Consider the following 11589-nt stretch of genomic DNA (forward strand, 5'->3'; position numbering starts at 1 on the left):
TCAGTCCTCTCCCTCAGGCTCCCAGAGGTCTTCACACCCAGGGCTCAGTCCTCTCCCTCAGGCTCCCAGAGGTCTTCCCACCAGGGCTCAGTCCTTTCCCCCAGGCTCCCAGGCCAGGGCTCAGTCCTCTCCCTGCAGGCTTTCAGAGGTCTTCACACCCAGGGTTCTGTCTTCTCCTTCAGGCTCCCAGAAGGCATAAGCCAATTCCAGAGAGGAAGGTTTGGGGCCCTACCATTTGTCTTAGAGATTTTCTTTGAGAAATGGTTGAGTTTTGGGTTGGAGGTGTGACGTGTGCGTACATACACGCCATGTGAGCATACTATGTGTACTATTGTGCCATTTTCCTCTGAGTAAGTACAAGTGTGGGAGTGGACTTGAGTGGATGTTAAGGGATGAGCCTCAGTCTTCTTCCCTAAGGTGGGCAATCACTTCCTCCCTGAGGGCCACTGGATGAAGGGACGTAGATATCTGCCTCTTCCAGGAGGAAGCCACCTCGGGCAGCCGTCTGCTTGTTGAAGCCCTCGACTTCAGCTGTGGAGTGACTGGCGGCCGCCACGGCCTCTGGAGGACCCCGGCATGGTGGCTGGTTCCTGCAGGTGAGCTCGTCTCCTGGGAGTCAGCTGAGTTGACCCACTGCGGAGTTGTAGTGGCTGCGGTGACTGTGTGTCAACTAAGTGTCATGCACATTGGTACCAATTCCACGTGAATGAGAATGGGTTCAATACCCTAAAACAATACTGTCCGGGAGCAGCCAATGACCGAGAGAGAGAACAGGGACATCCGGGAAGTCTCACGGCCTCTGCTCTCAGGCGGCAGTGTCCCTGAGTCCCCTTGGGAGGAACTGAGTGTGACATCTGGATGCTCTGGCCTAGTGTGGCAGTCCTGGCAGCACCAGCACTGGGCAGGGCCTTCCCATGGGCCCAGCTGGCATGAGCGGTTGTGCCCCGCTAAACGGTCAGATCACTGTCACCACTGGCTTTCGGTTAGCCAGCCTGACCCCCCAAATGACACGTCTGTGTCCTCATCCCCAGGAGCTGAGAATGTGGTCTTGTTTGGCAAAAGGGCCTTTGCAAAAGTCCAGAGGCAGAAACCCAGGCGTGGGGAGGGCCGTGCTCCGGGGGGCCTTCCTGCTGCCTCAGCGACCCTTGGCTTGGGGCCACGTCTCCCAGCCTCCGCCTGCATCGGCACTGCCCTCTGTCTTCCTCGTCCCTCTCAGGACACTGTCGTTGGATCTGGAGCCCAGCCCAGTATCCAGGACCATCTCAGCTCCGGGACTTGACCTTTGATCATGAGCATGAAGACCATGTTTCCAAGTCAGGTCCCACTTAGATTCCAGGTGACGCCTCCTTTAGGGGCTCAGCCACCAGCAGAACCAAGCTGTAACGCAGTGCAGGGTGGGGCCATTTCTGTGAGCTAAGGTGTATGTGGGTAGACACACACAGGCCTGCCTGCTGGTTACAGGGGCTGGGTGACTCCGCTGGCCGGGGCCCTGGGCTGGGAGGGACTCAGGCTCAGCTTTCCCCTGATACACGTATGCAGCCTGCGGGTTCAAGTGACCAGACACTGGCTTTATTATTGAAAAGGAGGCCTGGGAGGGAAGGAAGCTGCCAGCCCCTCCGGTACCCCCACGTGTCCGGGAAGGTTCTGTGGGACCGAGGGTGCAGGTCCTGGGCTGGCGCCCAGCACTGTGCCAGGACAAGGGCTGCCTCTAGCCTCCCAGGCCCTGACCCTGACGGAGACCCAGCCTGACGCGGGGCTGCTGGGAGAAAGGCACAGACGGGGAAGTTGGTCTGAAAAGCTGAGCATCCTGGTGACTTTGTGTCTCGGGGACCCTTGGCAGACTCGTGCATCTTTCCCAGGATGCACAGTGTCCACTCACTGTGCTCACTGAGCATGTGCTGACTGTGCTGTCCCTTGCTAGGAACTGAATCTTGTCCCCTGGATTTAGCCCTAACTCCCAACAGGATGGCATCTGGAGGTGACGTTTTAGAGGAGGTCATGAGGAGGATCCTTCAGGAAGAGCTCAGTGCCCTCATGAGAGACACAGGCCACGCACCATGGTGTACCCCTATTGTCCCAGCCACTTTGGTGGGTGAGGCAGGAGCCTTGCAAGTTCAAGGCCAGCCTGGGCAACTTAGGAGACCTTATCTCAAAATAAAAAAGTGGAGCTGGGCACCATGGCTCACGCCTGTAATCCCAGCGGCTCAGGAGGCTGAGGCAGGAGGATCCGTGACTTCAAAGGCAGCCTCAGCGATGGTGAGGCGCTAAGCAACCCAGTGAGACCCTGTCTCTAAATAAAATACAAATAGGGCTGGGGATGTGGCTCCACGATTGAGCGCCCCTGAGTTTAATCCCTGGTACCCTCCCCCCCAAAATAAAAGTGGGAAAAAGCGGGGATATAGCTCAGTGGCAAAGCCCCCCCAGGTTCAATCTCCAGTACCTAATAGTAATAGTTGTTGTTCCCCATAAAGTAAAATGTAAGAAGACCATTGTTTTGGACCAGACTCCTGCACGGGGTGGAGAGTGGGGCAACAGACCTGACTAAAGTGACCCAGGCCAAAGCTCCACCACCCAGCGGGAAACTAAGCCATTTATCTGCCATCCAAGGAAATGGAGATTAGAGACAATACCAACTTTCCCCGGCATGGCACGCTGTTTCCACTAATCTGTTATTTTTCTGCTCTGCTTCCTTTAGTCTTTTCCACCTGTACATCAGCCTCTTCCCTCAGCTCAGGAACGCTGACTTAGAATCACTAAGACGGCAGGGGAGATCCTCCAGCTCTACTGGAACTCTGTTTTTTCAGGTGCTGGGGACAGAACCCAGGACCTTGCACATGCTAGGGCAGCGTCTGCCACCGAGCTGCCTCCTCAACCCCCCATCCAGGGAGAAGATAGGTCTCCAGAAGAGGGTCCCAGGAATTCCTCGAGAGGGGAAAGTGGACTTAGGACCAGTGGGGTCCTTGGCTTGAGAATTCCAGCTCTGCCACTCAGAGACTATCAGGCTTTCTATATGCTCTCGGGGGAGAAGGTGGGCTTTGGGGGCTCCCAGCTCCTCTTGTAAAGGAGAGTTGGTGAGGGTGAGCATGGGAAAGTGTGTGGGGTGACGTCAGTCTCGGGGGCCTTGGCCGACCTGGCCTTACTATTGGGTCAATAGAAAACGCTGGGAAGTCCCCTACATTATAGGTTTCTTAAAATATCACATCGCTCTGCTTAATCTCCTCACTGGAGGGCTAGTGAACAGTACACAGCAACTGTTGTTTTTGATTTTTTTTTTTTTTGTAGTTGCAAATGCTCAGAATGCCTCTGTTTCTTTTTATGTGGTGAGATACAACCCCAGTATCTCACGCGTGCTAGGCAAGCGCTCTGCCGCTGGGCCCCAGCCCCAGCCCCACGGGCAACCATCTTCATTGAGCGAACTTACAGGTAACTGAGATTCACAGATAACCCAGAAATTTGGGAGTGACAGCCTGGAAAGGTATGCGGAACTTCTGGACCGAGGCTGTTTCCTTGGCCTGCCCCCAACCCCCTGTCCACCCTTCCTTCTACTTCTGCCCTCTCTCACTCCTGCAGATCCTGGTGGTGAGGGAAGGGGGGGGTAGAGGGGCTGCAGGGAGAGGGGAGGGGCCTCGAGCAGCCCTGCTGTCCTCCCCTCTCTCCAGCAGACACAGACGAGTGCTGGACAGAGTGCTATGGTCTCTCCATCTAGGCGAATGCTCCTTGGCCCTGGAGAGAAGGGCAGCACCATCGTGCTCCATGGAACAAGCCCGTCCCAGACCATGTGCCGGGCCCTTCCGGGCATACGAAGTGTTCAGAAGGGCCGATGCGTGGTTTCCTGGTTCCCCGTGCTGTGGAGGGGACCTTCAGCAGGGGTGGGCTGATATGCCTGGCGGCATGGCACCCTCCCTGGCTTGCAGGCACACCCACTGTCCCCAGTGTCCAGGGTAGTGTCTGAGGGGGGCCATGGATGTGGCAGCGCCTGGCCCACTGTGGTGAGGAGTCACCTTTATCAAACTCAGTGGCCAGGCATGGGCTCCTGTGAGCCAGGAGGCTTGGCTGGGGTACCTGGGGAAAGCTCCCTGCCTATTGGGTCATACCGGGTGTAGGGGGCTGCACAACCTGTCAGACCATGTGGGTGGCTGGTCTAGCACTGAACGGGGTGTGGCATCCGGCGGTCACACTGCTGGATAGCCCTGGTCTTCTAGGGTACAAGCGACTGTGTCTTTGTGCAGGGGTGTGTCTCTCCACATCCCCAGGGATCCAATTACCTCACCTGTCCTTGTAACCCTGCCCACCTTGACCTTCATTGGACGGGATTTCCTAAGAATTTAGATTCCCCTATCCAAAGCATGCTTGCTCCCTCTCACCAGCCTCTTGTGTAGTTCCTCACTCTCCCGTTTGGAGAGCTTGAGGCCGAGGGCAGAGGAGCCGTCCCGGAGCTTGGTTTAAAGAAAAATTGTGTGTCTGCCTTGATAATTTTCCTGAGTGACCTTAAGTTAGCCGTCTGTGCTGGATGCAGATGGCAGGACCACACCTGTGCCTAGCAAGGTTGGAGCTGGCTTGACCCAGGGTCCCTTAATGAAGGTTGGCCATGCCTGGCCCACAGGTCTGCTTAGGCCCAGCATCTCTGTAAAGGGCTCTCGGAAATGTTTTCATGTCCCCCTCTCTGCAGTGCTGGGGATGGAACCCAGGGTCGTGTTCATACCTGTCAGGCAAATGCTCTGCCACTGAGCTGTGCCCCCAGCACCACCAAATCTGAAAAGAAGCCTGGCACAGTGGCTCACGCCTATAATCCCAGAGGCTCAGGAGGCTGAGGCAGGGGGATTGCGAGTTCAAAGCCAGCCTCAGCAAAAAAGTGAGGCGCTAAGCAACTCAGTGAGACCCTGTCTCTAGATAAAATACAAAATAGGGCTGCAATGAGGCTCCATAGTTGAGTGCCCCTGAGTTCAAACTCTGGTACACCCTCCCCCCAAAAAGACGATAGATGATAGATAGTATAAAAAAATCTGAAAAGACACAAACTTAGGGTTGAAAATTGTATTCATCTTTCTGGGTGAGATAGTGCACACCACAAATCCAAACTTCAGGCAGGAGGATTGCAAGTTTGAGGCCAGCCTCAGCAATTTAGCGAGGCCCTAAGCAACTTAGCAAGACCCCGTCATAAAATGAAAGCTAGAAAGGGCTGGAGAAGTGGCTCAGTGTTAGAGTGCTTGCTAGCCTTCGTGAGCCCTGGGCTCAACCTCAGCACCTCAAGAAATAATGGTGTGTGACGTTCAGTATGTTTTTATGGCGCCAGGAGCCAGTGAAGGCCAAGTGTGGCACTGTACCTCTGTGTGGTGCCACAGAGCTGCCCAAAAGCTGGTGTTGGGGTGGGCACTGGGAAAGCTGGATAAAGAAATGCTAATGCAGGCCCAGGGCGGAGGGAGGGCGGCTAGGGACTGGGATGGAGGTCCTTCAGAGCAGTCTCTCTGGTGGCTGAGGGCATCCGTGGCTCTGGGCGCCTCTGGGCTGGTCCTCAGAGGCAGCCTCCTCTGCCCTGCTGAGGGTGGACTCAGGGACCAGCACAGCCTGTGGCCAACCCCTGAGCAGCATGGCAGCTGCAGGGTGGGCACCTGAGCCCGGCTGTCCAGCAGCCTGTGGTGCACCCTGACGGCAGAAGGCAGAGGAGCTGCTCCTGTAGCACTCCCACCCCAACCCAGCACACCCAGACCCTTGGAGGCACCCAGGCAGCTTCCTTCCCTAGGCAGAGCCGCAGAGTGCTGCGGCTTCATCTTAGGCTGGCTTCAGGCTGGCCACAGGGTGGGCACCAGTGAGAGCCAGGCCCCACCTAAAGTCCTTGGGGGCCACTGAGCTGGGGACTGGCTGCTGCTTGGCATGCCCCAGGTTCCCAGGGCTGGCCACAGGATCCTGGAGACTGCGGGAAGGCTGTGATCCTCACTGCGCACGCAGCCCTTGGCCTGCCCACTAGGGGGCAGTGCTGCCCAGCCCTTCCCAGGGGCCGTGGCAGATGCAGGGGAGGGGTCAGGGAAGAGGATGACAAAACACTGGACACCTGGTGAGATTTGAATTTCCAGTAAACAATAACTTAAAATAGGACGATAGGCCCCCGAATTGCCCCGGACATGTTTATCTGAAACTCCAGTCCACCCCCAACCCTGCTTTCATCTCTGAAGCCTGGAGGCCCCACCTGGGACCACAGAGGTCACTTTGGGGTGGGGGAGGCTGCTCCCCAGGACCAGTGGGCTGGAACTACAGTGCTTAGCTCTAGGTGGGTCACCAGGAGGCCACACCTTCCCTAAATGTGACTCAGTGACTCTGGCACATATTTGGGTGGGGTGGGGCAGGCAGGGTGATGGCACAGCTCCTGGACCTTGCCTGTCACGTCTCAGCAAAGGTAGCAGGGCTGGGCCCCACTGGCCTCTACTCAGGACTCCTGGGTTGAGGCCTTGGTGTTATGAGGGGTGTGGTGAGGATCAAAGGCCAGAGAAGTGAGCCTGCTCGCTCTGAAAGGAAAGGACGCTGCACTCAGAGTTAGTGTTGACTCCTCTGGACTTGTGCAGTGCATGACCTGCACAGCTGACCTGGGTGGTCCTGTTCAGCTTCTCGGCTTCCCTCTTCACCTCCTCTGCCTGCCAGGCTTCCACAGCTGCATGGCTGTGTGCTCCTGCTGGGGACTCCTCGGTTACACTTAAGTCACGAATCCACCTGGAATTTAACTGGGTTTATGATGTGACGTGAGCTGAGTCACTGTTGCACTCTTCCAGGACCTCCATGGAAAACCCCACTTTTACATTTGTGTGCTGGTGAACACAGTGGGTGGAGCAAAGGCCCAGACAGCCCCAGACCCTGGGACAGGTCTCTGTGGCACAGAAGGGAGCCACTGAAACTACACTTGTCACTGCGCCCTCTTCAGGACCATTGTGTTATTGCACCAGGATTTCCATCAGGCCAAGCCAGCCCTCCACTCTGTCCAGGAGCAGGCCGGCGGCTGTCCACGAAGCCTGTGTCACTTGGCCACCAGTGTGGGCACCAGGCTCAGTGCAGCAGTCCCATGCTCCCTTCCCCAAGATCCCAGCCACTGCCCCCTCTGGAGCATGTTGCCTGCCTCTGATTCAGGGCCACCACCGGGCCCTACCCCAAGGACACAGCTTGCCCTTGACCCACACAGGCAGCAAAGCCCAGAGCCTAGGCCTGGCTGGCTGGCAGGAAGATGGGGAAGTGAGGGCTACCCAGTCTCTGCTGGACTCCTTGGGAGGCCTGGGGGTGGGGCTGGGTTCACCTCCTAGGGTAGCTCTGGGGCTGAGTGGTCAGGGGCCTGGTGGGTCCGTAGCGACTCTCTGAGGAAGAGACTGAAGCAGCGCTGGGCTCCTCTGACCCAGGACATGGCAGCCTCCATTGGGAGACTTGACAGAGGAGGGGACAGTGGCCTGCAGAGCAGAAGAGCCTGCCGAAGGTTGCTGGGCAGCAGTGGCAGGTGGGGCCCAGGCTGCCTGCTGAGAGCCTGTGGACAGTCCTCTATCTCATCTCACCACAGTGGCCTTGTGAAGGGGAAACAGCTCCTGAAGATGGGGTGAGCCCCAGGCTGGGCCTGCCAGGCTGTGAGTTCAGGCCAGCGCCACCCAAGGCCCTTGCTGGCCACAGTGTGGAGAGGGCCCTGGAGTGCGGACACTAGCCAATGAAGGACCTGTCGGGTGGTATGGGTGTGCAGAACTGCTGCAGACCGGGGCCCTCCCCCTCCCTGTCACAGCCTGCAGAAAGGACCTTGGGTGGTGGGAATTGAGGCCTCCAGAGCCAGGCAGGGTGGGTGCGGGGCTCTCCCGCCAGGCAACAAGAGGCTGGCCCGGGTGAGCACTGAGCTTGGCTCCCCTGAGCTGGGGCAGGGCAGTCCCTCCCCTGTGAGGAAGCCAGGGGTGAGGTGGCATGTTCTGAGGCCCCCATCCTCCTGCTCAGTTGGCCCGGAGAGCAGCCAGTGCAGCTGACTGCCCGGGGATGCCAGCTGGGCCAGGGGTCAGGTGGCCCAAGGCCTGGAAAGGCTCTGCCCGGGCCTGGAGACTGTCACCACCACCCAGCTCACACAGTGGGGCCACACAAGCTGCATGCCATGTCATCGTCGTCACAATGCCCCAAGGCCATATCACTGTCCCCGTGCACAGATGGAGTCAGAGGTCCAGAGGAACCAGCCTGAGGTTCCCCGGGGGCACATGGCAGCTCTGGGATGACCCTGGGCTCTTCACCTCTGCACTGAGCCTGAGCAGGTCACACAGGCTGGGAGCCCTGGGGTGTCCCCTCACCCTTCCTGGGGAGGGGGTTGCTGGGTGAGCCTCCCACCAAGGGCAGTAGGTGGCAGGAGCACAAAACCGTCTGCTCTGACACTTCTGCCAGCGAGCTCCCCCTTGCTACCCAAGGATGGCATAGGTGGGTGTGGCCAAAGGGATGCTGCTCTTCTGTAGAAAAGGCCCTTGTCCTGCAGCCCCACCGCCCAGGGCTCTGGCTCTTGGTCTTCTCTGGGTCCTCCCCCTCCTGTCTAATGGGGGCTGTCCACCCCTCCGCCGTTCTCGGCCCACCGTGGGCTTGTATGCTGGCAGGCATGGCTGGCTCCTAGCAGCATGGCCTCCAGTCCTCCACGGGAGCTTGCTCCTGGCACTGCTGCTGCCGTGGCCCAGGAAACTGGCCTGTGTGCCTCGCCTCATCTATTTTTAAGCACAGGCGCATGAAAGATTCACAGGCTGCTTTATTTACAGGTGGCAGGGATAGTGTCGGTCCCCTGAGGTTCATCCACTGAGAGGCCTGAGGGGCGCGCAGGCCCCAGAGCCCACCTGAGTCTGAGCACTGCCTCCCTCCGTCCCGCTCCAGGCTGGCTTTGCTCTCCTCCACAGGAGCCTGGACTCCTGGAGCTGCCCACCCTCTGGCCCTGGCCCTGGGAGGGGCTGAGGTGCCCTCCCCTCCCAGGAGTGCATCCCGAGAGCACCTCTTGGGCAGGTCTGGAGGAGGGGCAGGGTCACAAGGTTCTGCCTCAGAGAGCCCAGGGCAGCTGCTTCCTCTGAAGCACATGGGTGAGATGAGTGTCCCCATTTCACAGACACAATCAGGCGTCACTCAGGCGTGGGGTAGCCCAGAGCCTAAAGCCAGGTGGACCAGACTTCAAAGCCCACACCCACACCTTTCCCTCCTGGCTATGGCTGCAGCTGGGTCAACAGCCACCTTGCCTCTGCTTCCCAGGAGGGGAGAGCCACACATCCTTCCAGACCCCTGCCCAACTCAGGAGAAGACAGAGGTCCAGCACCACCTGGTCCTGGTAGAGCAGGCCACAGCAGGGCCCAGGGGCAGGGGTGGATGCCAGCACACCCTATGCCTGGCTTTCCTCCCCTCTTGACCTCCCCTACTGGGTGTGGGTCCTGTGGGCCTCAGGATGTCCCAGCTCAGCCTTGTCACCTGCTGTCTGGCCAGGTCTCAGCAAGTGGTTAGGAGGACTCTTGACTGCCCTTGCACTTGGGAGAGCCACCTGGCACAGGTCCACAGGAACCCACCCACCTAGCTGGCCCTAGGTGGTGAAGGCTTAGGACACCACAGTCCCAGCCAGCCACCAGCACTGTCCTTCCCCACCACACTTGGATGAACAGGGTAGAGACAACAGGTCCCCTCTGCAGTTGAAATGCATTAATTTTAGAGAGATTTTCTTTTCTTGGTTTGCACCGGCCCCAGGGTGTCTCTGGGGCTTCACTTCTGCGGTGCAGCAGCACTCATTAAATACTGCCTCCTTGGCCAGACCAGCCTTTCCCAGCCCAGGCCCCCTCATGGGCCCTGTCCGCTTCCAGCTTCCACGGGAGGAAAAGTTTTCTTTCAACCTTGCCTAAGGGGAGGGAGGAGCAGGGGAGGAGGTAAAGTTGGTGACAGCCTCTTCAGGAGGTGACAGGCAAAACTCAGCGTTTCTGGGAACCGAACTAGGTGGTCCAGAGCCCTCACCTTCATGTTGCCCCTACCACTTCTGGGAGCAAGAGGGTAGGGTAGCCCCCTAGCAGTGGGAGCCCCTCTGGGATGCAGTGGCAGGGGGTACAGTGACTGACAGCCTCCTCATCACTCCCTGCTGGCAGCTCACCTCTGGGAGCCTCAAGTCCCCATCTATAAAATGGAGATGCACTTGGTATTCTGGGGAGCACTTAATTGATCATCTATGTTTGGGGCATTGTTGCATGTACCGAGGTGGAGGGAAGGCAAAACAGATGTGCTCCATTATGGGAAGCGCTGGGAAGAACGAGGGCCACTTTAGAGAGTGGTGGTAACTCAGGAGGCTAAGGAGTCAGACCAGCCTGGGCAGCATAGAAAAGGGTGGCAGCTTGGGAGTTAAGGGGCAAACAGGAAAAAGCCCTGGAGGGTGCTGCCAGGGCTGGAGACTGGGCTGCGCAGTAGAGGTGAAGGGCATTAGGGTCCCCAGCCCTCTGTCCACTACCAACAGCATCCACAGCATTCTCTCCTGGGTTCCTGCTGATTTCCCAGGAAGCTGAACATGCCACAGTTGGTCAGCAGCCATGCTCAGCCCCCAGGCACAGCAGCACCTGGGGCTGGGCTCTCAGGCCTGGGGGCCAGCAGACCCTTTCCAAGACTGGACAGAGAGAAAAGCCAGTTTGCTCAAGCGGTCACAAAATGACCATTAAGGGTTCTGCCACAAGAGAGCTAGAGAATGTGCTGGTAGGTGTTTTCATAAAATGCCTACAGATGTGACACAAATGGCTAGACGTTCTACTTTACAGAAAAACAGAAAACAGCAGTTTCTGGGCAGGGAAGCCCCACCCACTCATGTGAAGGGCACTTGGCTGAGGGCTGAGCACAATTCTGAGGGGGAGGCTGCAACTCTGAGACCTTCAGCTGGTGTGACAGAGGGCAGCAGCTTCGGGGAACTGCAGAAAACCCAGGGGTCCTGCCTCTGCCTGTCTAGAAAGGGCGCTGTTTTGCTATCTCCAGCTGCTCCCTGGGCAAGTGACTGCTGGGGTGCTTGAAAGGTGGAACCAGGAATACCTATAGCAGTATCCCCTCCTCCCAGGGTGACAAATGCTTTTGCCCAATTGAGTACCAACTGCATTGCCCAGCTGCCAGGCTGGTCATCCGCTGAGCGGAGCCCACGTGAATGCAATCGCCTGATAGCCACCGCTGGCTCTGCACCAGGAGCGGTGACACACTGGGGCTGGCACCCACTAGGGAACCCCTCCAGCCCCGCCCAGAATCACGCCCCAGTTTGTCACCTCCCCCAAGCCCCAACAAGCAGGGTGGCCTTCCACAGCGCCCGGCTCAGTCTCCCTGCCCAAGGGGACCCAAAAGGGTCAGGCATCCTGCCAGGTGGCCAGCCAGGTGACCATTGGTCACTCAGTAGCAGTTCAAGGGCTCCTTTGTGTAGTGACGGACTGGCACGATGGTCACGTCCTTGGGCCGCCTGTAAGCCCTAGGGGAGCTGTGTTTCTGGGCCCAAGGGCGACCCAGGGGTGGGGCACGCGGGCGGGCAGAGGCAGAGCCCGGGGAGCCGGGTACCCGACTGGGGTCCCAGGTGGGGTGGAGTCTGGGCTGAGCCCTTGTGACCCGAGGCAATAAGGGGTGGGCGCC

General features: G+C 58.4%; 1 protein-coding gene across 2 annotated transcripts in view; it reads left to right on the plus strand.

The window, feature by feature from the left end:
* Window positions 1-561: 561 nt before the first annotated feature.
* Window positions 562-11589, plus strand: part of Agpat2 (1-acylglycerol-3-phosphate O-acyltransferase 2) — a 20090-nt gene continuing 9062 nt past the window's right edge. Inside the window, exon 1 of one of the 2 annotated variants that reach the window (XM_048813311.1) lies at window positions 562-596. In XM_048813311.1, the coding sequence (XP_048669268.1) occupies window positions 577-596 (20 nt within the window). In that variant the 5' untranslated portion in view covers window positions 562-576. Of the gene's footprint in view, window positions 597-11386; window positions 11425-11589 lie in introns of those variants that run through there. The other variant, XM_015505780.2, reaches the window with a different exon arrangement.

The sequence above is a fragment of the Marmota marmota genome, unplaced genomic scaffold, assembly GCF_001458135.2.
Source record: "Marmota marmota marmota unplaced genomic scaffold, marMar, whole genome shotgun sequence".
NCBI lineage: Eukaryota > Metazoa > Chordata > Mammalia > Rodentia > Sciuridae > Marmota > Marmota marmota.